Source organism: Engystomops pustulosus, chromosome 4 (genome assembly GCF_040894005.1).
Source record: "Engystomops pustulosus chromosome 4, aEngPut4.maternal, whole genome shotgun sequence".
NCBI classification, from domain to species: Eukaryota; Metazoa; Chordata; class Amphibia; order Anura; family Leptodactylidae; genus Engystomops; species Engystomops pustulosus.
In genome coordinates, this window is record NC_092414.1 from 177399715 (window position 1) to 177424250 (window position 24536).

General features: G+C 41.7%; 1 protein-coding gene across 7 annotated transcripts in view; it reads right to left on the reverse strand.

Annotated features, from left to right (window-relative positions):
- The window catches only part of MEGF11 (multiple EGF like domains 11), a 298071-nt gene extending 273756 nt beyond the window's left edge, over positions 1 to 24315 (reverse strand). For 5 of the 7 annotated variants that reach the window (XM_072148691.1, XM_072148688.1, XM_072148692.1 and 2 more), the window contains exon 1: positions 23391 to 23489. In XM_072148691.1, coding sequence (XP_072004792.1) covers positions 23391 to 23427 — 37 coding nt within the window. In that variant the 5' untranslated portion in view covers positions 23428 to 23489. Of the gene's footprint in view, positions 1 to 23390; positions 23490 to 23973; positions 24156 to 24178 lie in introns of those variants that run through there. The other 2 variants (XM_072148689.1, XM_072148690.1) reach the window with 2 other exon arrangements.
- Positions 24316 to 24536: the final 221 nt, after the last annotated feature.

A 24536-nucleotide genomic window follows, 5' to 3' on the forward strand; every position in this document is an offset into this window, starting at 1 on the left:
ACAGTGCCCCTAACTAAAAGCTCTATAGGTCTTTAAATGAGGCACCATTAGAAATGAGCCTCAAAGCTTCATTGTATATCAACATGATGAAATCAGAATCAAGTGCAATGTATATCAATCATTAAGAAAATATCAACATTATTCAGTAGGACAAAGAATTATATTACAATCATGGATATATCTTGGTAATTAAAGGGGTTGTCTGCTTTGGACAATCCAATGTCTTTGATAACAATCTAATGTCATGCTTACCGGTAAAAGGGCTGCATTACAAGGTAGCAAAATAGACATAGTTTTCCTTCTCCCCTCCTGGAAAATGTATTTGTATATTTCCCAGAAACCCCTGGTGGCTATACGTCTCCACACACCTGCAAGGCACCTTAATTGGTAAAGTTTATGTAAGAAGAATTATTACTGTTACTGGGATAATCATTTAGGTCCCCCCAGAAAATTAGTTGTATTTTATGGGGAACCGAGAAACATGTATTCAAGTGCCACAACAGGAAAGATACAATATTAGGGTGAACGTTGCTCGCCCTAGCCCCTATTCCATAAAGTTATATGGTGCATGGCACTGTATTATGGGAAAGGATAGGACATGTCCTATCTTTTCCCGGGCGCGAACGGTACGGTGCCCATTGCCTGCCTATGGGGGACGTATATATATATACACTCACCGGCCACTTTATTAGGTACACCATGCTAGTAACGGGTTGGACCCCCTTTTGCCTTCAGAACTGCCTCAATTCTTCGTGGCATAGATTCAACAAGGTGCTGGAAGCATTCCTCATAGATTTTGGTCCATATTGACATGATGGCATCACACAGTTGCCGCAGATTTGTCGGCTGCACATCCATGATGCGAATCTCCCGTTCCACCACATCCCAAATATGCTCTATTGGATTGAGATCTGGTGACTGTGGAGGCCATTTGAGTACAGTGAACTCATTGTCATGTTCAAGAAACCAGTCTGAGATGATTCCAGCTTTATGACATGGCACATTATCCTGCTGAAAGTAGCCATCAGATGTTGGGTACATTGTGGTCATAAAGGGATGGACATGGTCAGCAACAATACTCAGGTAGGCTGTGGCGTTGCAACAATGCTCAATTGGTAACAAGGGGCCCAAAGAGTGCCAAGAAAATATTCCCCACACCATGACACCACCACCACCAGCCTGAACCGTTGATACAAGGCAGGATGGATCCATGCTTTCATGTTGTTGACGCCAAATTCTGACCCTACCATCCGAATGTCGCAGCAGAAATCGAGACTCATCAGACCAGGCAATGTTTTTCCAATCTTCTACTGTCCAATTTCGATGAGCTTGTGCAAATTGTAGCCTCAGTTTCCTGTTCTTAGCTGAAAGGAGTGGCACCCGGTGTGGTCTTCTGCTGCTTTAGCCCATCTGCCTCAAAGTTCGACGTACTGTGCGTTCAGAGACGCTCTTGTGCCTACCTTGGTTGTAACGGGTGGCGATTTGAGTCACTGTTGCCTTTCTATCAGCTCGAACCAGTCTGCCCATTCTCCTCTGACCTCTGGCATCAACAAGGCATTTCCGCCCACAGAACTGCCGCTCACTGGATGTTTTTTCTTTTTCGGACCATTCTCTGTAAACCCTAGAGATGGTTGTGCGTGAAAATCCCAGTAGATCAGCAGTTTCTGAAATACTCAGACCAGCCCTTCTGGCACCAACAACCATGCCATGTTCAAAGGCCTCAAATCACCTTTCTTCCCCATACTGATGCTCGGTTTGAACTGCAGGAGATTGTCTTGACCATGTCTACATGCCTAAATGCACTGAGTTGCCCCCATGTGATTGGCTGATTAGAAATTAAGTGCTAACAAGCAGTTGGACAGATGTACCTAATAAAGTGGCCGGTATATATATATATATATATATATGTCCCCCAACGCTCGTGTAAAAATTCTCAAGTAATACATTGCCGGAACGATTCCTAAGTTTATCTGTTTAAGTTCCATCCATATCACCAATATATGAACGAGTGGCATGTTCCCCCATTTGTTGTTATGCATGGTAGGAACCAATCCATTTTATTTAGTCAATAAAACTTTGTTCATCTCAATCTCATAACGTAATGAATACATCCCCAAAATCCCATAATTTGTTATGTAATATCCGCATTTCACATAAAAGACTGTATAAGCTGGGGCTGATAGCCACAATTAGGTTTAATACAAGTGGGTCAAATGTCTGTTTGGAAGCAACATGTGTGATTTGGAAAGTGTCTGCCCTCCTCAGGCAGTGTCTATTTGTAGACGTATCTGTGGATCACACCTCTGGGATCACGGTGCACCTCAGCTGTAAGCCTTACAATAATACTAGGAACTTTACCGAACCGACAGAGAACTAAGAGAAATGTCTTGAACTAGATAAGCCTAAAGTGAATTGTGCTTCACTGCACATTTTACGTGTTATTTTTTTTGTTATTGTTATTTTCACTTTTACAACTTGGAACGAAACACAGGCTTTAACCTTTAGAGGACACAGCCCTTCTTCATTTTTTTTGTGTTTCCGCTTATTTTTACTCCTCTCTTCACAAAATCCATAGCTTTTTTATTTTTCCATTTACAAAGCTGTATTTGGGATTTTTTACATAACAAATTGTCCATTTTATTGGCGCCATATACCCAATGCAATTTACTGGGAGGTTGAAAAACGTTCTAAATGTGAAATAGACCACAAAAACCACAATTGTTCCATTTTCTCTAATGCCTCGTTTTTGGCTTACTATGTGAGATCCAAATGTCAGATCTCAGTATGATCACAGAGATGTCAAATTTATACAGTTTTGTTATGTCTTATTATTTTAGAACAAAAGTATACATTTTTTAAACTTTTTTTCCCCAAAACTTTAGGGGTGCTGATTACTCATCCAATATACTGCAGTACAGTTGCCTCCAGCAGACTGTAATAGATATGTCGGAGTGATGGCCTCGGCATGAGAGCCCCTTAGAGTTATGTTTTTCATGGTAACAAATCCCTCCAATGATGTAATGGGGCAATGGTGAAGCCACTGTTTATGTGTCACTGTCTGGTTGAAGGCTGCGTTTACATGTTGAGTTTACATTGTGTTAACATGTTGTAAATGCAATGTTAAATTAGATGTAAATGTAATGAAAATGCACTGCATCAACAAACACTAACAGTTCCCCTGGATCTATAAGTAAGTGTCCTTGGTTTATCACACTTGATTTTGATGATAGATTTCCTTTACATTGACCTCTGTGATTCAGTTCAAGTAAATCTACCATCAAAATCAAGCTTGATAAACCCAGATCCAGATAGATCTCCTAGATCCAGGTACCGTGTCCTCCTTCCTTCTAAAATCAACATTTTAAATGATGCTAATGAGGCAAAAGAGCACTAAGAGGTGTTACCAGAGAACCTCCGTGCTGAAGCTTCACAAGCTTTTACACTGTTTTCCCCCTCTGTTCCCACAGCAATTCCCCTTCCCTCTACATGATGTAATCTCACTGCAGGAAGTTTTAGCACGCTATGGGAGGGGGATGTGCCCCTTGCACAGTAACAGCATGTGAAGCTGCAGCAAGGAGGGGCTCTGATAACACATCCCAGAGCCCTTGCTCATTAGCATTATTTTAAAAGTTAATTTTGGAAGGAAGTGTCCATGGTTTATCATGCTTCATTTTGATGGCAGATTTCCTTTAAATTGAATCACAGTGGCCAACATAAAGGAAATCTACCACCAAAATCCATCATGATAAACCAGGGAACACTCACTCATAGATCCAGATCCAGTGACTGTGGAAATCTTCTTATATTTGTTATTCATTGCCTCCTTCCTTTTAAAATGATGCTTTAAAATTAAGCTAGTGAGCCAGAAGGGTTCTGGTGGTGTTACCAGAGCCCCTCAGTGCTGTAGCTACGCAGGCTGTTACAATGAGCAAGACAGGTCTCACCTTCCCCCTGCACTTTCTGCTGCTGCTAGACAACACAGGCAGAGGAAGGAGGGAGGAAGCAGGGGGTTCGGTGAGACAGGTTCTGCTCATTGTAATAGCCTGTGAATCTGAAGCACTGAGGAGCTCTGGTAATGCCACCAGAACACTGCTGGCTCATTAGCATAATTTTTAAAGTGATGATTTTAGAAGGAAGGAGGTTGTGGATAACAGATATAAGAAGACATAAGTAGATTTCCTTTAAAGAATTTCTTATGATTATCAATGCATTAGCGAATTCCTACTAAAATTTACATTTTTTGCCACTAATATATACAGATACAGATAGATAGAATAGACAGAAACTGCTGAATGCACACATAAGTTGATTAAATCAGCCATAGATTTGACAGGGCAAACAGGCAGCATACCCAAAACCAAGGTCAGCATAGAGACAGGCGAAAAAGAAACTCCTAGATCAATACCCAAGAATCAGATAATACCAATGATAATCACATTCACCAAGCTGCAGCATCAGATAACAACGTAGACTAACCACACGAGAGATGTGATAGCCTAAACACATGTCTGAGGTTGAGGTATGTGACAAACATGACACTACTTTCCTGGATTTGCTCCTGTGATACACAACAGTGACATGTCATCTAAATAGTCTCCACGTTGGCTCACATTCATAAATAATGGATGACACAAGAACATGTAGGAGAGGGAAGTTTCATTTAATGAGCCTGGTGATCGTGAAGTGTAAGTAGACACAGTACCAATTACATTATCACTCTTCCCATTACGTGCCCTGCTGAACTGTAATCCAAAATGTAGAAAAGAGACATAATAGGAAAGTGAATTAGTTTTGGTAGAAGAAAAGGGGGATATGGGCATAGTAATATAATGCAGAGAGCGGGTGGCTAGAATGGACTGCATGGACAAAGATAAGGAGCCTTAGAGGAAATCTACCACTCGATAAAAGTAAAAAAAAAATTACAAATACTCACCTGTCATCCTCTTCATCTTGATCCCAGCGCTTGTCTTCTTTAATCTTGACACGCCGGGATCACCAGAAAAAAAAGACTTATAAAAGCAGGGGGCGCAATGTACGGGGCACCAATGTACTAATTATTCATGCCCCCTGCGTGACGTCTCCCCCTACTCCAATGCTGAGAGTGGTGGTGATGTCACACGAGAGGCGTGAATTCACTCCTCCTGTGTGATAATGACCTCCATCTCCCATGTCGGAGAGGGATGGGACGTCACACAAGGGGTATAAATAATTAGCAGCCCGGAATTCCAGACATCTCTTCCCCGAGCTCCTGCTTGCTTTTTATAAGTCTTTTTTTCAGTTGATCCCGGCGTGTCAAGATTTAAGAAGGCAAGTGTCAGGATCAAGATGAAAAGCAGGACAGGTGAGAATCTTTTTTTTTTTTTTTTTTTTTTTTACTTTCATCGAGTGGTAGATATTTTTCTAAAGGCTAAATCCCATTTCCAGCCATCCCTACACAGTTGGCCTACCCGCCCTAAGCAGAAGGTGACAACTGGTCAAGGTTCCCTTTCTTCACTAAAGTGCAAACACAGAGAAAAACACAATACAATACAAACATAGAAGAGGATTCGAATGATATGAGTCAGAATAAATAGGACAAAGAAATACAAAATCAGATGGTGAGAAAACAAGCAAAGGGTCAAGCAATCCAAAATATAGAAGTCAAGATAAATGTCAGCAAGCTCCAAATAAGGCTTATAGAAAGCACAGGAGAAATAGCAGGCAAAACCTATCTAAGATTCCAAAATCCTCATCCAGAAGTTGATGGCAACAGTTCCCTGACATCCAGACAAAGCAGACCAGCAGTGGAGAAGTGTGAGTGGAGAAAGAATCTGTTTTTCAGCTAACTTAAAGGAAAATTACCATTTGATTTTATGCATTATGAACCAAACATACCCTCAGAATGCTGTAGCTACACTGATGCAGGATCATATCTTGTTTAATCCATGAAATGAGTGTTTTTCTGAAAAAACAATTATAAAATTATGATAATGAGGCTCTGTCGCTCCTGTGGCTGCCCAGTGCTTCTCCTCTTAACCTAATTATGCACTGCTCCAGAGAATGCTGTATTCACTGTGTTGTCCCTGACAGGCAGATGTAATCAATCGCTGCACCATCCCCCAGTACGAGTCATCCAGCTCACGTTGATTAGTACTGTCTGGACAGTTTAGGAAGCTACATGTAATGTGTTTACGAACGGCAGCCTGCATGCTACCCAACTTTCCCAAGGTCCTGAAATTTATAATTATTTTTTGAGCAAAACCACTTAGTTCAGGGGTTAAACAAGATATGTTTCTGCATCAATGTAGCTACAGAATTCTCAAAGTATGGTTTAGTTTACAATGGAAAACAACATATGGTAGATTTTCTTTAACTGTTAGCAACCCAGAGCAAAATCAACAGGAGGCAGAAGTGTGTGATAAAATTCAATTCAGTAGCCAGGAATGAAATAAAGCTGTGTTCAGACTAGCAAGGTAGTAATGTAACCAAAGAACAAAATCACACTCATCAGTGGATCCTCAGCCATACTTTACAGACAGAGGCTGTAGCCAAAATTGGCACAGATGTTACAATGCAAGTGTTTCCACATCCTTTTACAGTCAACCACACACTGGCCTTGAAATCCAATTATCTGGTAGTTATAGAAGGACCCCAATCACCTTTATGGCTCTAGATGCAAGGATACAATGTACCGTTGGTAACTTCATTCCCATGGATCTTACATAACTTTATGTAACCCTCAAGACATTTCAAGAAAGCCTCTGAATGCTGCTCTATTTCACATATGCATTTGTATTTCTGTGTATGCCGTGTAATAAAAGGGTCAGTTCTTAAATAATATAAGTCAATCATGTGACAAATAAGCTTTTTTGGAAAAAAAACATCATACACCTTTTTGGGGTGTAATGATGGCTTAATGGTGCAGAGCAAACCTAGAAATGACACAAGGATATCCTTGTCTAGAGACACTTCTTCTCTCCCATTCAGAATGAAAGGCGACAGGCAGCTTTTATATATTAATCTTGGTGCTGCCAGACTCCTGTGTGTCTGCGATGAGCTGAATTGTTTTCAGAGCCTATGCCAGGAGCTGCGGAAAGTAACAAGTTCATATTTGCGTGCTAGCAACTCGAAGGCTTGTAATGCTTCTCTCGATTAAACGTCTTTCACGGTGGATAAGCACCACTGGCCCCCCTAAAAGAAGAGATATGTTTTCTTTAATTTGCTTATTCTCAGAGAAATAGGCAACTCTCTGAGGTCTAGCCAGATCCTTTCATGATATTTTATATCTCCGTAAACTAAGACATATTTCATGGGGATACATAGGGGGTCATTTATCTTTTCCTTTTGTTGGTGTTTTTGCAACTTTTGCTGCGTAATGGCTGTTATGTGCCTTTTTTGTGTGTTTTTTTTTTAATGTTACGCCTCAATTCACCGTGTGTTGTTGCGCCCTGATTTATTATACTATTGCGCCTTTCTGGGTGCAAATAATTGCGCAATAACACGCCAGTACTGACCATGCTTAGGAAAGGCAATGGTATGATATGCGCAACAAGTTGCCTAATAAGGTGCAAAAAAACCCTGCATTTGACATGTTTGTAATAAGCATGCAGCAGTATTCCCTTGTAATAAGCATGCAGCAGTATTCCCTTGTAATAAGCATGCAGCAGTATTCCCTTGTAATAAGCATGCAGCAGTATTCCCTTGTAATAAGCATGCAGCAGTATTCCCTTGTAATAAGCATGCAGCAGTATTTGCCAGAATTAAGCATGCAGCAGAATTCCCCTGTTGGTAATAAGTATGCAAAAGTATTCCCCTGTTGGTGGCAAGCATGCAGCAGAATTCTCCTGTTGTTTATAAGAACGCAGCAGTATTCTCCTGTTCGTAATAAGCATGCAGCAGTGTTTTCTTTATGGTAATAAGCATGCAGCAGTGTTTTCTTTATGGTAATAAGCATGCAGCAGTGTTTTGTTTATGTTATTAAGCATGCGTCTCTGTCAGTAACAAGCAAGCAGTAGTATTCCCCTGTCAGCACCAAGCATGTAGTAGTATTCTTCTGCCAGTAATAAGCATGCAGGAGTATTCTCCTGTCAGTACCAAGCATGCCGTAGTATTCCCCAGTCAGTAATAAACATGCAGGAGTTTTTCACTGTTGGTGCCAAGCATGCAGCAGTATTCTCCTGTTGGTAATAAGCATGCAGCAATATTCATCTCTTCATGGGGGCCGGCGCCTGGGGGTGGCAAACTGGGCATTCTCCCAGGGCCCCCTGTCCTAAAGGGGCCCCCTGCATTTGTACTTTAGTGGCCAGAGGATGTATTGCTCCTTTAATAACCCTTGGTTAAAAGCCTGGGTGAAGAAGCTTATCATCCAGAGCCCACCAATATACCTGTGAAAATTCAGGTGGGCCCCAACACATTTCGGCCCTCTCCCTGTTGCCCCTGACTCTGCCGCCGCTGACTACACCTCCCGCCACCGCTGCCGTTGATGGTGCAGAGAGCTCTGAGCTCTGCATCCTTACTGTTCACCTGTGTAGTGAGGCCGGCAGGCACAATGTGATGATGTCATCACGTCTGCCGCCATCACTGCACGCAGTCAGGAAGATTAGAGTTGCCAGGGAATGGCATCCACATCTGGATCTTAAAGTAATATAAGACACAACACTGAAAAATTCTTGCACAAATAACTTTGCTGGGCAAGTGGAAATATCACAGACTTAGATGAAAATTTACAAATGTTCCAAAAAATTTCACAAATATAAGAGAAAAATAATCCTAACATAAATGACCCCCATGTGTTTGAATTGCATTTTAAAACATTGCTAACGCAACAGGAAAATGCAACTTTAAATACATGTTTGTTTTTACCATCATTAATACTGATGGTAAGTTTTGTGATACATTTGCTGTGCGTTTCAAAACTTCATTCAAATGTATTGTGTGAATGCAACCAAAGACTGTACAAGTAATATTTCCATGCAGCAGTTAGGTGGGCCCCAGAATCAATTTCACTGTTGGACCCTAGACCCCCCAGTCTAACCCTGTTATCATCTATCTCCTGTCTATATATCTATCATCTATCTGTCTAGTTATCTACCCCCTATAATTTGTCTATTTCATACCTATATATTTGTCTTTCTAGCCATTTATCTATCTAGCTTTTTGTATTTGTATTTTGTATTGCCTTTCGACCTTCTGGGGCAGATTAACTTACCTGGTCCATTCGCGATCCAGCGGCGCGTTCTCTGTGGAGGATTCGGGTCTTCCAGCGATTCACTAAGGCAGTTCCCCCGATGTCCACCAGGTGGCGCTGCTGCGCTGAAGTCCGTCGGAGTGCACTAAAGTTCACCATCCTACGCTGGCTGCAGGTAAGCGCGTGTCAAGCAACACTTTTTTTTTTAAATGCAGCAGTTTTTCCGAATCATCTATCTAGCGATCTATATATAATTTTCTTCTATCATCCATCTCCCTATCATTTGTCATCATCTCCTATAACATTAACCTACAGCCACATATTACAGATACTTACCTACTACTGTGTGTAACTACAAAGTGTTATTATTGTGCAGGGCTACAGGAGCCTCTTACTGACTGTGACTGCTCATAAAATAGTTTTATTTTGGGGTCCCACTTTGAGTTTTGCCCAGGGCCCCACTTTGTCTAAAACCGGCCTTGCACTTGATGCCAAGCATGCAGCGGTATCTTTAGGAGTCAGACGACATCTACATGATCAATATGGCGAAGAATTAGAGGCAATAAATCCACAACAACTTTCATTACTGTAATAAGCCACTCGTGCCTCGTGTCTCACAATCTTTTAACACTTTATGTATTTCTCATTCCAAATGAAAGGAAAATCCCCTCTCTCATTGTGTAGACTGTAAATGGTTTTCTCCACTACATGCCTGCGCTCCTACTGGAACTTCATTTACAAAGTAATATTTGCATCTCATCAGTTGTGAGTTTAACAATGTATTTACAAAAAAAGAAATAGTTTCTGAAACATTGCCTTTCTTATTCTTTCCACAAAACAACATACTCCCTCTTCTTTGGTACATTAAAAGCTAAGAGGCACAATTACTGCTCTTTGATCGATCACATAAATAGAGAACCAGAAAATCAGCCAATAGCAGCGAGAAAAAAATAGTATTTTCAAAATTTGTTCCCTGTTGCAGAAAACCGCTGGCAAAAAGTTTATTCCTAATTTCGACCGTATTTCCCATAATATAACATTTGGGCCAATTTCCATTATTGCATTTACTGTATTATGGGATAAAAACATATTGAAAATTGGTTTATATGAAATATTTAGCTCCTTTTACATTCTGGACATTTGTTCTCATACATTGCAGGCTGCTCGGTTCTCAGGTCAATTATTCTTATATCACTCTCCTTGTAGTGACAGAGGTAACTTGGAAGGGAATCAACCCCTTAGTAATCAAAAAATAATTCAAATACAGGCAGTCCCCTACTTAAGGACACCCAACTTACAGACAACCCCTAGTTACAGACGGACTGCTCTGCCCACTGTGACCTCTGGTGAAGCTCTCTGGATGCTTTCCTTTAGTCCCAGGCTGCAATGTCCAGCTGTAACGTGTCTGTAATGATGTTTTATTGATAATCCTTGGTACCATTACAGCAAAAAACTTTGAAAATCCAATTGTCACTGGGACAAAACAAACATTTTTGTCTGGAGCTACAATTATAAAATATACAGTTCCAACTAACATACAAGTTCAACTTAAGTACAAACGCAAGGAACCTATCTTGTATGTAACCCGGGGACTGCCCAATTTTTTTTTACACCTTTGTACATTTTTGTGACATTTTGACTTGGAGTCTTTATCAAACACAAGATGGGAAGGTATCAGAAAGTATCAGGTCAGGTATTCTGTCATGGCGCAGATAGTACGGCTCGTCCGTGACTGGGAATAGCGGTCCCACTTACTGTGAAATCTGTGATGTGTCTGATTTCTTGGGCTGTAACTCTGATCCCTGCTCTCTTACAAATACATAATCCACTTAATGAGAAACTATTACTACCTACACTATACTAGTTATATAACAAGCTGACCCCTCCATACATAAGCACATGACTTTAGGGTCTCTACAGAGGCTGCCTGCTCAGCAATTTTTTATTTCTGTAAAGAACAGAGCAGATGATAATAGTAAACTTGGTAATATACCTTAATGAGTAAAGCAGCTTCCATGTACATTTTATCTGTTCCTTCTTTCTCCTGTAGTGAGCAGTGTATATAAAGCCCCATACACAGAAATAAGAAAAGGAGGCTAAAGATTAACTCTTCCCACACAGAGAGGATTTTGAATGATGACTCAGCTCTCTCAGGACATAAGGCTATCAAGGGACTGTCTGGATAGAGTTAATTAGACACTTTATTAGGTTCCTTTATCTCTCAACTGTCAGTGGATACAGGACAGAATGCTGATTTACACAAACTGCTTAAATAAGGAAGAAAGGAGGGAAGTTACAAAGTTTCCTATGATCATCTAGACTATTAAGTTGTGAAATTTTGTTAAAAGTTTAGTTGTACTTTAAACGCATCAATTGGCGTGAAAAGAATAGGTTGTGCAGCCAAGACATGGCTGTGATGCATTTATGATATCCAGCTAGCCACTCATCAATTAAGGAACTTTGACAATAATTCCTTAACTGGTGTGGCCGATGATTACAAATTCTTCACCACCGTGTATCCGCACCCTTATTATCTCCATTTCATTCAAGTGAGACAGAACTAAGCAGACCTCTGTTCCTGAGCTGAATGTGAGTCCCAGTGCTAAGACCCACATCTATCCTTTCTGTTACATAAACAATCCATTACTAAGTATGTGGCTAAAAACTTCTACTCAACAAGTTTCCCTTTTGTTATAGCCTATACCTCACCGGAAAAGTTTTCAAACTTAACCCATGACATTGCTCCATATGTATTACATGAATATTATATGAGTACAGGGGCATTGCTATAGGGGTGCAGGGATGGCATTCCTGCTTAGGTCCTGGCGCCTCGGGGTTCCCATAAGCCATTCTGCCATATAACAAGACACTGATATGTTAGATAAGAAGCTCTGTTATATATTTTACATTGAGGTTTACAAGTTCGCCTGTGCTTGAAGTGAACCACATTGTTAAACCCAAAGTTTATATTTGATATCAATTTTCGAGATTTGCTATGTAATAGTCCACAAATAACCCAGCAGTAAGAGTACTCTCAATACACATGGTACAATTTATGTTTTAAAGGCTAATTACATAGCCCCACATTCTCCAGAGCAGACAGATTACTTAATACACCGACTCCGACATCTGGACTTGTGCAAACCCGGCATGTGTATCCCAACCCATTGTGCAAATGACCACGGACTGGTCTCATCGGCCGCTCTCGGACAGAGTCCTTGGCTGAGTTGTGAAGCTGTTCTTCGTTTGGAACAGAACCCATTATTACCAATTAACCTCCCGTGAACCGCACGTCACCAGCTGAATCGAGAAAATAATTATTCATTCCCGCTAATGGGGAGGGTAAATTCAGCCGCTCTGTGAAGAACTGACAAGATGGGGAGGGGAGGGAAGAGTTCGCCTTTTCAAAGGTGACCTCTCCTTAAAGTTAAAGCTTCACACTGTTTAAGAGAGACACAGACCAAAAAAAGACATAATTACTTGTTATTTCTCAGGGCCGCAGGTCCCCAGCTCTCTCTCTGCTCGGTAAACTGAGACGATTACATGAGGCAGGTTCCTTGTCTGCGATAGGCAGACACAAAGAACTGGAGCATGGGATGCGTTCATTATTTTAAACGACTTTCATTCCATTAAGATGGAAGAATATCTGCCATTTTTGGCCATTTTTTTAAAGGTATAGTTGAGGAATTTAAAAAAATTTGCACAGCCAAGTTGTATATACGTGTATCGGCCACATTTACGAATCCCATCAATGGGGCTGGTAGTTGTGGCTCATACAAGGGCATATTTTCCAGCCAAAACAAGGCCTTAAAGCAGTGGTTCTCAACCTTTCTAATGCTGTGACCCCGCAATACAGTTCCTCATGCTGTGGTGACCCCAAACCATGCAACTCGCAGTAAAAACACAGTAAAATTGCGGCTTCGATGGCTTTAGGCGACCCCCGGTATTGGCCGTTCGACCCCCGCTGGGGTCCCGACCCACAGGTTGAGAACCACTGCCTTAAAGGGATTGGCCACTTTAACTTTATGATTTTTGTAATGTTTAGGGGGCCAGGATATTAGGTAATTTACCAATATACATCTAGGAACAGTTCTGCACTTCTCTGTTGATATATAAAGTGAAGCCTCTTGGTTCAGAAATGTCTTTTACCTCAACAGCCAGACATTCCTGTCTATAAAATGGCCACATATGGAGAGTCATTTGATCTCTAACTCTCCATGACCAGTCTACCTTCCAGGACCTTAATTTTGTATTTATGAATACTATTTTAAGGTCCTGCAAGGTACATTTGTCATGCATAGTTAGAGATCACATGACCCTCCATCTGCGGCCATTTTATTGACAGGAATCTCTGCCTGATGAGGTAAAAGGCAGGAGGCTTCACTTCACATATCAAGAAAGCAGAGCAGAACTTTTAATATATGTATATTGGAAAGTTACGTAATATAAAGCTCCTCCCCCACATACACACACACTACGGAAAACTTAAAGTAAACCGACCAACCCCATTAAGAGACCAATACCTATATTTTGACTGGCAGCTAGTACTCCCATCATCCATACACATTCTCTCTCAAATAAGTTTATTGAAAATCATTTGTGTAGGAAGCTCATTCTCCTACACCAGACACCTGTATCCCTGGATCTTTCATAACAGGAGGACCAACAGAAGTAGCAGTATGCGCCCCTGTTTTCTAGAGCATACACTTATACACCTCAGCTACCACAGACCTGAATTTTGAAAAACATAAGGCTGTTTCATACCAGTTGACCAAGGTGACATTCCAGTAGTAACATATTGGGGCACATTTACTTACCGGTCCGGAGTTGTTCACCAAGAGTGCATTGTCTGATGAGAATGCAGTGTGCCGCAATTCACAGAGCTCGATACTCTGCATGTGTCGCTTCCCCGCTCAGGTCCGCCGGAGTTCACCTTCTTCTTCCTGGTGCATGTAAGTGCATTGGATTGTGGCACAATTTGAATGTTAAATCCCGCGCTAAGTCCGAATCAGTTGGATCGTCTGACAGCCTGCCCCCCCCCCCCCACGATTTCTGTTGCACGAAAACCGGCGCACCTGCCAAAATCCGATCACGTGCATCACAATCTCCTGCTAAACACCTGTCACCGCTGTTGGAAAATCCAACTAAATTGCGACTGCGGACTCTTAGTAAATAAGCCCCATTATCCCATACATGTAAGAAAGGGGTTAAGTTGAATGAGAATGGGAATCCTCCTGGCTGTCCCATAGTAGTTAAATAGAGCAACTGCCCATGCACGACCAGCCAGTCTATTGATTTGCGGAGACAAAGATCCCTTGTTCTTCATTTGTGACTGGTGGAGGTGCCATTAAAGACACTGGAATCAGGAAGCTCAATTTTCTTTTGAAAGAGAACTTTCAGAGGCAGTTATTACAAGCAGAGGATGCATTAACGCCTATACAAGTGTCTATGATGCTTGTGCAGGCAGTTTTACTCTTCCACAAGAGGTGTCTAAAATGCATAGACTTTACATGTGCTTGACGGGCAATGTGGACAGCAGCACTCTCTGCATTGCAGCCTGTACAGTTACTGACATCTCTTCCCAAATAGGCAATGAAAAGGAGACTGAGGAGGTATAGTGTGGAGGCTACTGCTGAGATATGCAGTAAGTACCCCTATGCCCATGCAGTGCATAAACACAGTTCTTCCCTGACCTCTGAGGCATCGTGCTGTTGGGTCATGGTGGGCAGAGCTATCTTAAGTCACGCCCCCTCTGTATGCCGCATCCTACAAACTTTTCAGGCTGCACAGCTAGAAGGCAGTCTCTGAGTAAAGTATGGTCACACAACCACCTGCACTCACTGGGGACATAACATGACAGTGAGGAGGCTCAAGCAGGGACTGGAGGCAAGTGACAGATCTGGTCAGACAGGATTATATATGTATACATACACACAGACTGCTTATAATGTATATGGAGTGCAGAAACCAGGCATCTTTGGTCACTTTTGAAAATCACTGCAAGTTGTAAATGAAGTGTAGGGTGGATATATATAAAATTAATTTTCAATGTAAATGTGGTGAAAAGCTACATTGGGGCAGATTTATCAAGCTGTCTAAAAGTAAGAATATTCTTAGTTGCCCATGGCAACCAATTACAGCTCAAATTTCATTTTACCAGTGCTCATGAATATTTTAAAGCTGAGCTGTGATTGGTTACCATGGGCAACTAAGAATATTCTGACTTTTAGACAGCTTGATAAATCTTCCCCATTGTGTCCATGGTACACCTTTGGGCAAAACCACATGCATTTTGTGGGCTGAAAGCAGGAGAACGTGATCCCGTTTGTGGCTTGTCTGACATCAGTGTGTGAGCACCACTAACACCGATGACATTGATAGGAAAGGACTACCTGTACTACAAAGTCAGCAGGAATAGGACCTGCTCTATCTTTTGCTGAGCGGGCAGTGGGTTCATTGTCCCACCTCATGAGAGAGCCCAATGCAAAGTAATATGGCCATGGGTTAGCCGAAAAAAAGGCTTGCTTATGATCCCATTACATGGTTGTGTGTATGGGGCCAGAGGGAAATGATTTATACAAAATCCAATCCATATTCTGTGGTACAAACCTGCAGAAAAATCGAGTTCTGCTGAGAGTTTTAAATCTGTAGCTTGTTAATTATTGCTCAAGGATTCTGACCCCTCTGTCCCTGACCTTTGGCTCGATGCCCACCACAAGGCCAACTGTCAACCATGAGAAAATGATGTTAACGACTGTTTCTTTCTACCGACCTATATCGGTCTGGCATCCGTTTTTCATAGATTCTAATGAATTATCTTTGGAGTCATCAGTGAAAAACAGTTCAGTCTAGGACCCTCTACCACTGTTTAACAGAACGGACACGCGGTCCAGTAAGATAACAGCCATGAGCACTGATCAATTAAACATGGCGCATCCCTGTGACTTCTAATAGTCTTATATTCTTATAAGATACAGCACTGGTATATTATCCCATACGTAAATAAGTGGGATGTGTATTTCATATATTACATGGGTGTGCAGTATCAGACTAGTGTCATAGGCTGAAGGCACAAAGGATCCATTAATGGTGCCCCCATTGATGTAGCTTGGCTACAACTGGGATCTTTGGGGCAGCCTTGTTTGCATATTGTAATAACTTTGTAATCATTCAGGCTATGCAGAAGATATGTTCACAGATAGAAAGGGGGTTATCGAGTATAATGAGAAGTTTGGCAAGGGTAACACGGCTATATTTGGGCAAATGCGAACATACAAAACAATTCACAGAAGGGGTTACGCCCATGCCCATTTCACACCATAACATTGCCCATTTTTTTGGATGAAAATGGTAATTTTTTTTATAATTTTGGCACATAACAAAACAGTTTGATGTTTGCTTAAAGGGCAATAGCAAATTTTTAATTTCTTTTTTTGCAATCTTTTTTCACTTTTTGTACCTTTGTTTGAGTTTTTGTTGTTTATTTCTAAAATGTGATATACTGCACTATAATTATTTTCATTAATTTCCCATAGACATCTTTAAAAGGAAAAAAATGCCAATAAGAAACACAGGTAAGAAAAAAAATTAAAGTAATACTTGTTAAAGATGCAAAATGTTTTGCTAGCTACAAAGAAGTCTACAAAGAAGTCTCAACATAGACAGAAAAATGCATAGCTGTCACATGGGTTCTCATCCATTACATGTTCTGATTGCATCTGGTTTGTCATGTTCCTAATACATTATTACATGGTCTCATCTATGAGATCTTCTTAATACATTGTAGGACCTCATCCACAACATGTTTTGTAATCATTATTAGATTATAGATTGCATTTATAACATGTTCCTAATACATTATAGGTTGCATCTATATTATGTTCCTAATACATTATGGGGTCTCGTCTACGGCACTTGGTCTTGTCTATGGCATGTCCCTTATTCATTATAGGTCTAATCTATGACATGTTCCTAATACATTATGGGGTCTCGTCTACGGCACGTGGTCTTGTCTATGGCATGTCCCTTATGCATTATAGGGTCTCATCTATGACATGTTCCTAATACATTATGGGATCTCGTCTATGGCATGTGGTCTCGTCTATGGCATGTCCCTTATGTACTATAGGGTCTCATCTATGACATTTTCCGAACACATTAGGGGTTTCGTCTACGACATGTGGTCTATCTATGGCATGTCCCTTATTCATTATATGGTCTAATCTATGACATGTTCCTAATACATTATGGGGTCTCATCTATGGCATGTGGTCTCGTCTATGGCACGTCCCTTATTCATTAAAGGGTCTTATCTATTACATGTTCCTAATACATTTTAAGTCTCATCTATGACATGTGCCTATTAAAATATAGGGTCTCGCCAACAAGATGTTTCCACTAATGATTGGTCCTCATCTATGACATGTCCCTTATGCATTAGACGATCTCATCTACAACAGGTCTTATCAATGACATGATCTTAATACGGTGAACAATATGATTCTAAATATGTATCAAACCCACATATTTTTTGCCAAGTGCCGATTCGACAATTTAAACAGTAACTTATTACTCCCTGCTTTGTCACATGTTTAAATTGCTTAGGCACCTAAGGTCATCAATACAGTAGAAAGAAGGAGAAAAAGCTTTGGTTAATCATTGTAGCTTCCTTTTAGGGTCCTGGGCTGCCTGGGACTGCAAGAGGCCTTGAGTCCTGTCTGGCGAACTCTGCAGTGGGGTGATGGCACGAGTGCCCATAGAGAGGGCTCTGAGTGCCAGCTCTGGCACCCGTGCCATAGGTTCGCCACCACTGCCATAGAGTGTTAATGGGGTGCATATTTGGATGCCCCATACATGGTAACTCTTTATTCACCTCTTTTTCAGTTATACACTTTTTGTTTAGGTACATCTGCTACTAACTGATACAAATGTGGGTTTGGGAATTAAAGTACAGTAAAAAAAAAACATATAAAGCAAAGCATCCTACACAGAAGACCTTATGATACTATAGCCGCGTCAGATGGCTGTATTCCAACACCAAGCATCTATGTCTTGTGTTGGATGACATAAATAAATGTCACAGTATAAGGCAACATCATCGCAGCTCCTGTGTTGAACATGGGATGAAAAATCAAAGCTAATTTTGCTTTTGCTGGCTGACAGTCACAGTGTTTGGCCCCAGTCACACTGGAATTTCTAATGAGATCACGTTCCTCTGCACTCCACACCTGGCACTGTCTCTCCAGTAGCCATCAGACAGCGCGCTAGCCCCGGCCAGGCGGCTTTACACTGCCAAACTGTAAAAAATTATTGCTAGAACAAGAACGAGTCATGTCATAGGTTGCAGACTCCTCAGCACGGGCAGGGTAATCACTTACTGCCTGCATGCACCGTAACACACACACAAAGCCGGCTTCCCTTGTAACGTTTGACGTCCTGTCCTTCCCATGGAGTAAACTGCTCCAGGATTTCAGCGTGCTCAGTTTATCAATGAATGAGTTTTAAATAGTCAAAAAAAAGGGCAATGCTTCTCCCCCCCTTCTCCTGCCTTATCGCTCACCGAGGCCAAAGGGAAGAGCTGCTTGTGACAGGACATTCTTCTTAGTGCAGAACAAATGGGATCAGCAATGCTAAGTGACACCACTTTGCCTCGCTCTATAACTACCGACCCAGCTAGGAGAGGTTGTCCCCCTGGGAGAAGAGGAACCATTGTGATGGATGGGTACCCCCATTCAACGCCACAGGGAAATGGAACACCTTGCCGAGAAATGCATTATGGGTCACCATAGACTAGATTTGATCTTAGAAATGGGATATTGCACAGCGGGGTTTGTGAGCACAAAAGGTTAATCGTTCACCGTCCAAACTGGATTCAGATGTCTTTTGTGATGCAGAGCTCATTCTGGCAACAGGTTCTGGGGTCATGTGCAGGGAGCTGTCAGGGGACACATGCCCTTAGGTTAAGATAACAGAAAGCGAATGACAATATACACAAATGATACCAAGGAATCCCTAGCCCTCAAGATTCATCACACGTAGCAATCTCCTTATCCCACATCTACATCCAGACTGCCAGACTGAGTGATACAACCTGGGACGTCTAAGCAGAGTGGGGGTCACTTACCCAAAAGACACAATGAGGCTCAATTACTAAGGGTCCGTGCTTTTTCGTCAGGTTTCCCGTAGATTTCCGTTTTGCGCCGAATTTCCCCGGGATTTTGGCGCACTCGATCGGATTTTGGCGCATCGACGCCGGCTTGCACGCGTCAGAGATCAGGGGGTGGGCCGTCGGACAACCCGACGGATTCGGACAACGCACGGGATTTAACATTTAGAATTGTGTCACAAGACGTGCACTTACATGCACTGGGAAGAAGCAGGTCAACTCCAGTGGACCTTGGCGCAGAAGCGACGGATGCAGGAACTCGGCCGCACGATCTTAGTGAATCGCGGTAGACCAGAATCCTTGTTGGACAACGCACCGCGGGATTGCGACGGGATGGGTAAGTAAAACTGCCCCAATTCTATTTATGTCAATGTCTATTTTAAAATTACTGCTCATTCGCATTGGCATAATCTAACATAAAAATATATATGTATTGGTTTAGTTGCCCCTCCCCCCCAAACCAAAAAAAAACCCCTCTTTTTAGATTCTTTCTTTTCATAACGTTTCTAGTTTTTGAGTCTACATTATTTAGAAGATTTAGAAGATTTATGTACCACATAACCCTAAAAGTAAAGGTCATACGCAGTGCTTCATTCTGATTTGGGATACTATGAGGGGCATTTAGTAATGGGTTTCTGCCAGTTTTTTTTTACAGATTTTTTTTCCCACTTGCCGCGCCTTGTGCACCCTATTTATTGCCGCGCCACAATATTGCTCCTTCTCTGACACCCATCCCTTTTTTTGGGTTGGTCAGTTAGGGCGCAGTTTAGTAATCTAATAATTCCAAAACTCTTCCTGCGCTTCTAGGTTTCCAACACTTTTTTTAGCGCAATTTTTGGCACACAAGCAGAGGAGCAAAAAGTTGACCTACCAAGTTTTACTACAGAAATGTGGAGACAGTTCCGAACCTTTTCGGTCCTGCGCCTATTCATTAACCCCTTACGCCACAATATAACATCTGCACAATGGAAATGAATGCACAATTTGTGCACAAAAAACACGGACCCTGTGCCAAAATTGATAAATGCCCCCCCCCCTATATGTTTATTATATACACTGGTAGTTAGGTGCTCCAAAATGTTTCTTATTGTATTAATACCACAGATGTAGCAGTGCTGAATATGTATCTTAACACTTTCAATGATATTTAATAGAACTGAGTCCTATATTTACACTTAAGTTACATAGTAACTTAAAAGAAATCTTCCACCAGGATGAAGGTTTCTAAACCAAGCACAGTGACATACTGGTGTGAGCTCCCTCTGGCAGAATCTGCTCTTCTTTTAGCTTCTTTTCCTCTGTTTTTTACACAAAAAAGGCTTTTAAAATTATGCATTTGAGGGGCTCCATAGGTGTTAATGGAGCCTGGAGTCCCTCAGGCTCATTTGAATGATTTTTATAGCACTTTTCTCTTAAAAACAAGGGCATAAGAAGCTAAAAGAATAGCAGATTCTGCCAGAGGAGGCACACACCAGTATGTCAGTGTGCTTGGTTTACAATCCTTCATCCTGGTGGTAGATGTCCTTTAAGAGAGGACCTAACTCCATCAAGTTCAACCTTTTTATTCTTAAACCCCAGTGGATCCTGGGCAACAGGAAAATTGTCAGAGACCCAACTCACCATAAAAGAGAAGATAAAATTTTGCCGGCTCTTGGAGCAGTCAGACAGAACCCTCGATCAATATTCTGTATTAATACACATAACCCAGTGCATGGTGGTTTACAAGAAATATTTCTAACCCCTTCTCACATTTATCTACACTTGCAACCATTGCCAAATCCTAAGTCAGCATGTTCCATAACTTTACAGTATGGTAGTAAAGTAATGCTCCGCTTTAGGAACTTTGCGATGAAACTGCACAGCAGCGCAGAGTAACCGGTGAACCTGCATTCTGTATTGGGTCCATAAAAGAATCAGGTATTGATTATTGATTAGACATTTTATTTATATGTCTTCCTTATTCTACAGCTAATAACTAAGAAAGTCCATACCTTGTTTTTCTCTTGTTACCCTTCTTTGAACCTTCTCCAGGTCTCTAAATTGACTTTTTTATCGATTGGTGCCCAAATCTGGACGCCATACTCAAGATGTGGTTTAGCAGATTGCTGCGTTAAGTTGAAAAGTGATATTTGTCGCTCTAAATGCCAAACCTATCCAGATTTAACACAACATTCTAATTTTTTGGCCTCTTGCTGCAGCAGACTGGCACTGTGTGCTATATTTTACTTTCCTATCAAAAACTACTCCCAAATCATTCTTTACTGTAGATTTCTCTAACAGTGATGAATTTGGGGTATACAGGCAGTCCCCGGGTTACGTACAAGATAGGTTCTGTAGGTTTGTTCTTAAGTTAAGTTTGTGTGTAAGTCGGAACTGTATATTTTATAATTGTAGTTCAAGACAAAATTTTTTTGCTCTCTGTGACAATTGGATTTTAAAAATGTTGGGTTGTCATAAGAATCAGGATTAACAATAAATCTTAATTACAGACACCTTTTATAACTCCTACAGCTAATTATTATAGCCTAAAGTACAGTAAATTGCCAACATCCAGGGGTCCGTTTGTAACTGGGGGTTGTCTGTAAGTCGGGGGAGACCGCCTGTAAATACAATGTGTATGTTTTACCTGGATACCCTGGACATCACTTAATGTCCTTTACAACATTACAGCTCTGAGCCGCCTGCAAATAGAGCGAAAAGTACTATAAAGTAAACTGCTACATAATTTATAGATATTATATACACACATATTCTTGGTTTCCTTCAGAGGCAGCAAATTTGTTCCATACATCTGAATGGGGTTGTTACAGTGGCAGGCACATGGATTTCTGCAAGCTCCCATTAAGATGAATGGGACAGTCAGAGTAATTTCCGTAACAAATCAGCTGCATGTGAACATACTCTAAGAGATTCATCTTCATCTTTCTACATTGTGTGTTTGGCTCCTAAATTCCCTACTTGTCTGGCCTATAATTTAATAACGGCACCAAAATACAATATTTTCTGTTTATTAGAACTAGAATAGAACTTTGAGTTCTATACTTTGTTACAATATTTTGGATTATATAAAAAAAACTAAATCAGTAAAGTATCATTTGCGCATGGACATATCAGAGATAAGACTAAATATATACATTATGCCACAAACCGCAACTTAATATCTTAATAGCTCCCATCTTCTTAATACAACATAGATGTGATTAGAAAAACAATGGCATTCTCTATATAGATTGTGACTCATTGAAATACAGCATGCAAGGAGCAGCTACACCTGGTATTGGCAGAATGGGTTAAAAATAGAACAAGTCTTGAACAATTTCTTACAGCAAGCCTGGCGGTTATATAATTAAGAGCTTTCTGTACCTTACTGTAGCTATCAAAAAAAAAAAAAAACTTTTGGGAAAAGTAAAGGAAAAGATGTTTGTGTGAAAGTAACCGCCACAAAAATTCTTATTAAACGAACCCCTTTAATTACAGCAACTTTGCAATACAAGCAATGAGATGAGAAGCGGACCCTGGAGAGACGAATGTTTATCAGTTAACGCCAGGGCTGAGAAGCAGCCAGACGGTGCCCGGAGACAGCCTCGCCACTGCCTCCATCACCCCAAAATCACTTTATTCCAAAGAACATAAAAGCTATTGCAGAAAAACATCACACATTCTAAGTTCAGTCGTCCGCCCTCTGCTATAAAATGCAGCTTAGAGCCAACCGATCATTAAAGAGATAGCCCAAAAATGTCATCATTACACGAAAATGAATGTCACAAAGCAGAAGTGGGCACACGGAGAAGCATGCAGGGAATATACAGTGATAGGCATACCTACTGGAGTGAATGCAGAGACTTGGAGCACTTCATGGGATCCCTGCACTAGTATTTAAGAGGCTGATTATACAGCATCTCTACTATACACACCCAGGTTACAATTAGCATTGTAAATTCTATAGCCAGGCTAAATATAACCCTGCAGCGTCTCAGGGCATAAATAATCACTAAACATCCAACTATAGCAAATGATACAAACAGCAATATGCAAAACAAGATAAAAAAGTCTATGCACCTTGCAGGCGGATACATCTGGTCCCTAAATGCTGCATTAAACACCTGCTGTCCACTCCAGATCCGCACTGGTATCTGCTACAGTGCCATGCCTGTAGAGGTGTTGGCATCACAGCAGCGGTTGAACAAGGGGGTGCCAGATGTGAGTAGCCATGTGATTTGGGGGTGACAGTACTTGCCTTAAATCTGCATAATCTCATGCTGCAGGCTATCAGCATTTGTCTGCAATGCCCAGCACACGTAATGTATATCACCCACAACTTTGCCCTCCTGTGCCAGACAGTCAGTGGTGTGTGCATAGTACAAGAACATTGGCAAGCTCTCACAATGACAAGCCCAGGCATCAATGAAAAGCTTCCCAGGCCCATAGGGCTACTAGGAATAACCCCCCACATTACTCCTAGTACAGGATAAAAACAACTACTATGTATCCCAAATCTTAATCACTCCCCTAGATTTTTAATAAGAACACCTCTTCATCTAAAACATTTAACCCCAGTGTCTGCAATGCAGGTTGCTCCAGCAAGAAGAGGGTTAGTAGCCATCATGGCAAGTGAACTCTGGAAGTGTCTGCCTGTACTCACCGCTGCTGTGGAGTGCACTGCTTGGAGTGGTGTTCAGAGTCCAAAAAACAAGTGCTAGACCCAATGAGATCCTACAGATGGAGCTGCATGGAGGGTTAACCCCCTGGGTGCCAGCAGGAAAGTAGCAAGAAAGTGTATGCCAACAAGAGCATTGGCATGTCTAGGGGTCCAGGTGGTGGGTGCCCCTGCCCAGTGCTGCTCTTACCTCCTGTAGTAGTGATGATCACAGAGGTCTCCTGTCTCCTGCTCTGCTGTCAGTCATTGTGCACAGCCTCAGCACCGACACCCGACTGCCCCCTCCTCCCCAGGCTGCTCCCCACGTGTCCCCGGCCGCGCTGCCGCTGCTCCGGGCGGTCCGTCCCCTCCCTCCCCCCGGTGATGAGTCAGTGCCGCTCCCCCGGCCGTGCGCTCGGTGCTCGGCTGCTGCTTCCACTGCGCAGCCCGGATCATTGATCGCAGGTCAGGCTGCTGAATAAGCCAGTAAGTGCTGCCTCCTCTGTAACACACTCTGACACTGACAGAGCACCAAGTGTCACATCGGACGATTTTCATCAGAGATTGCT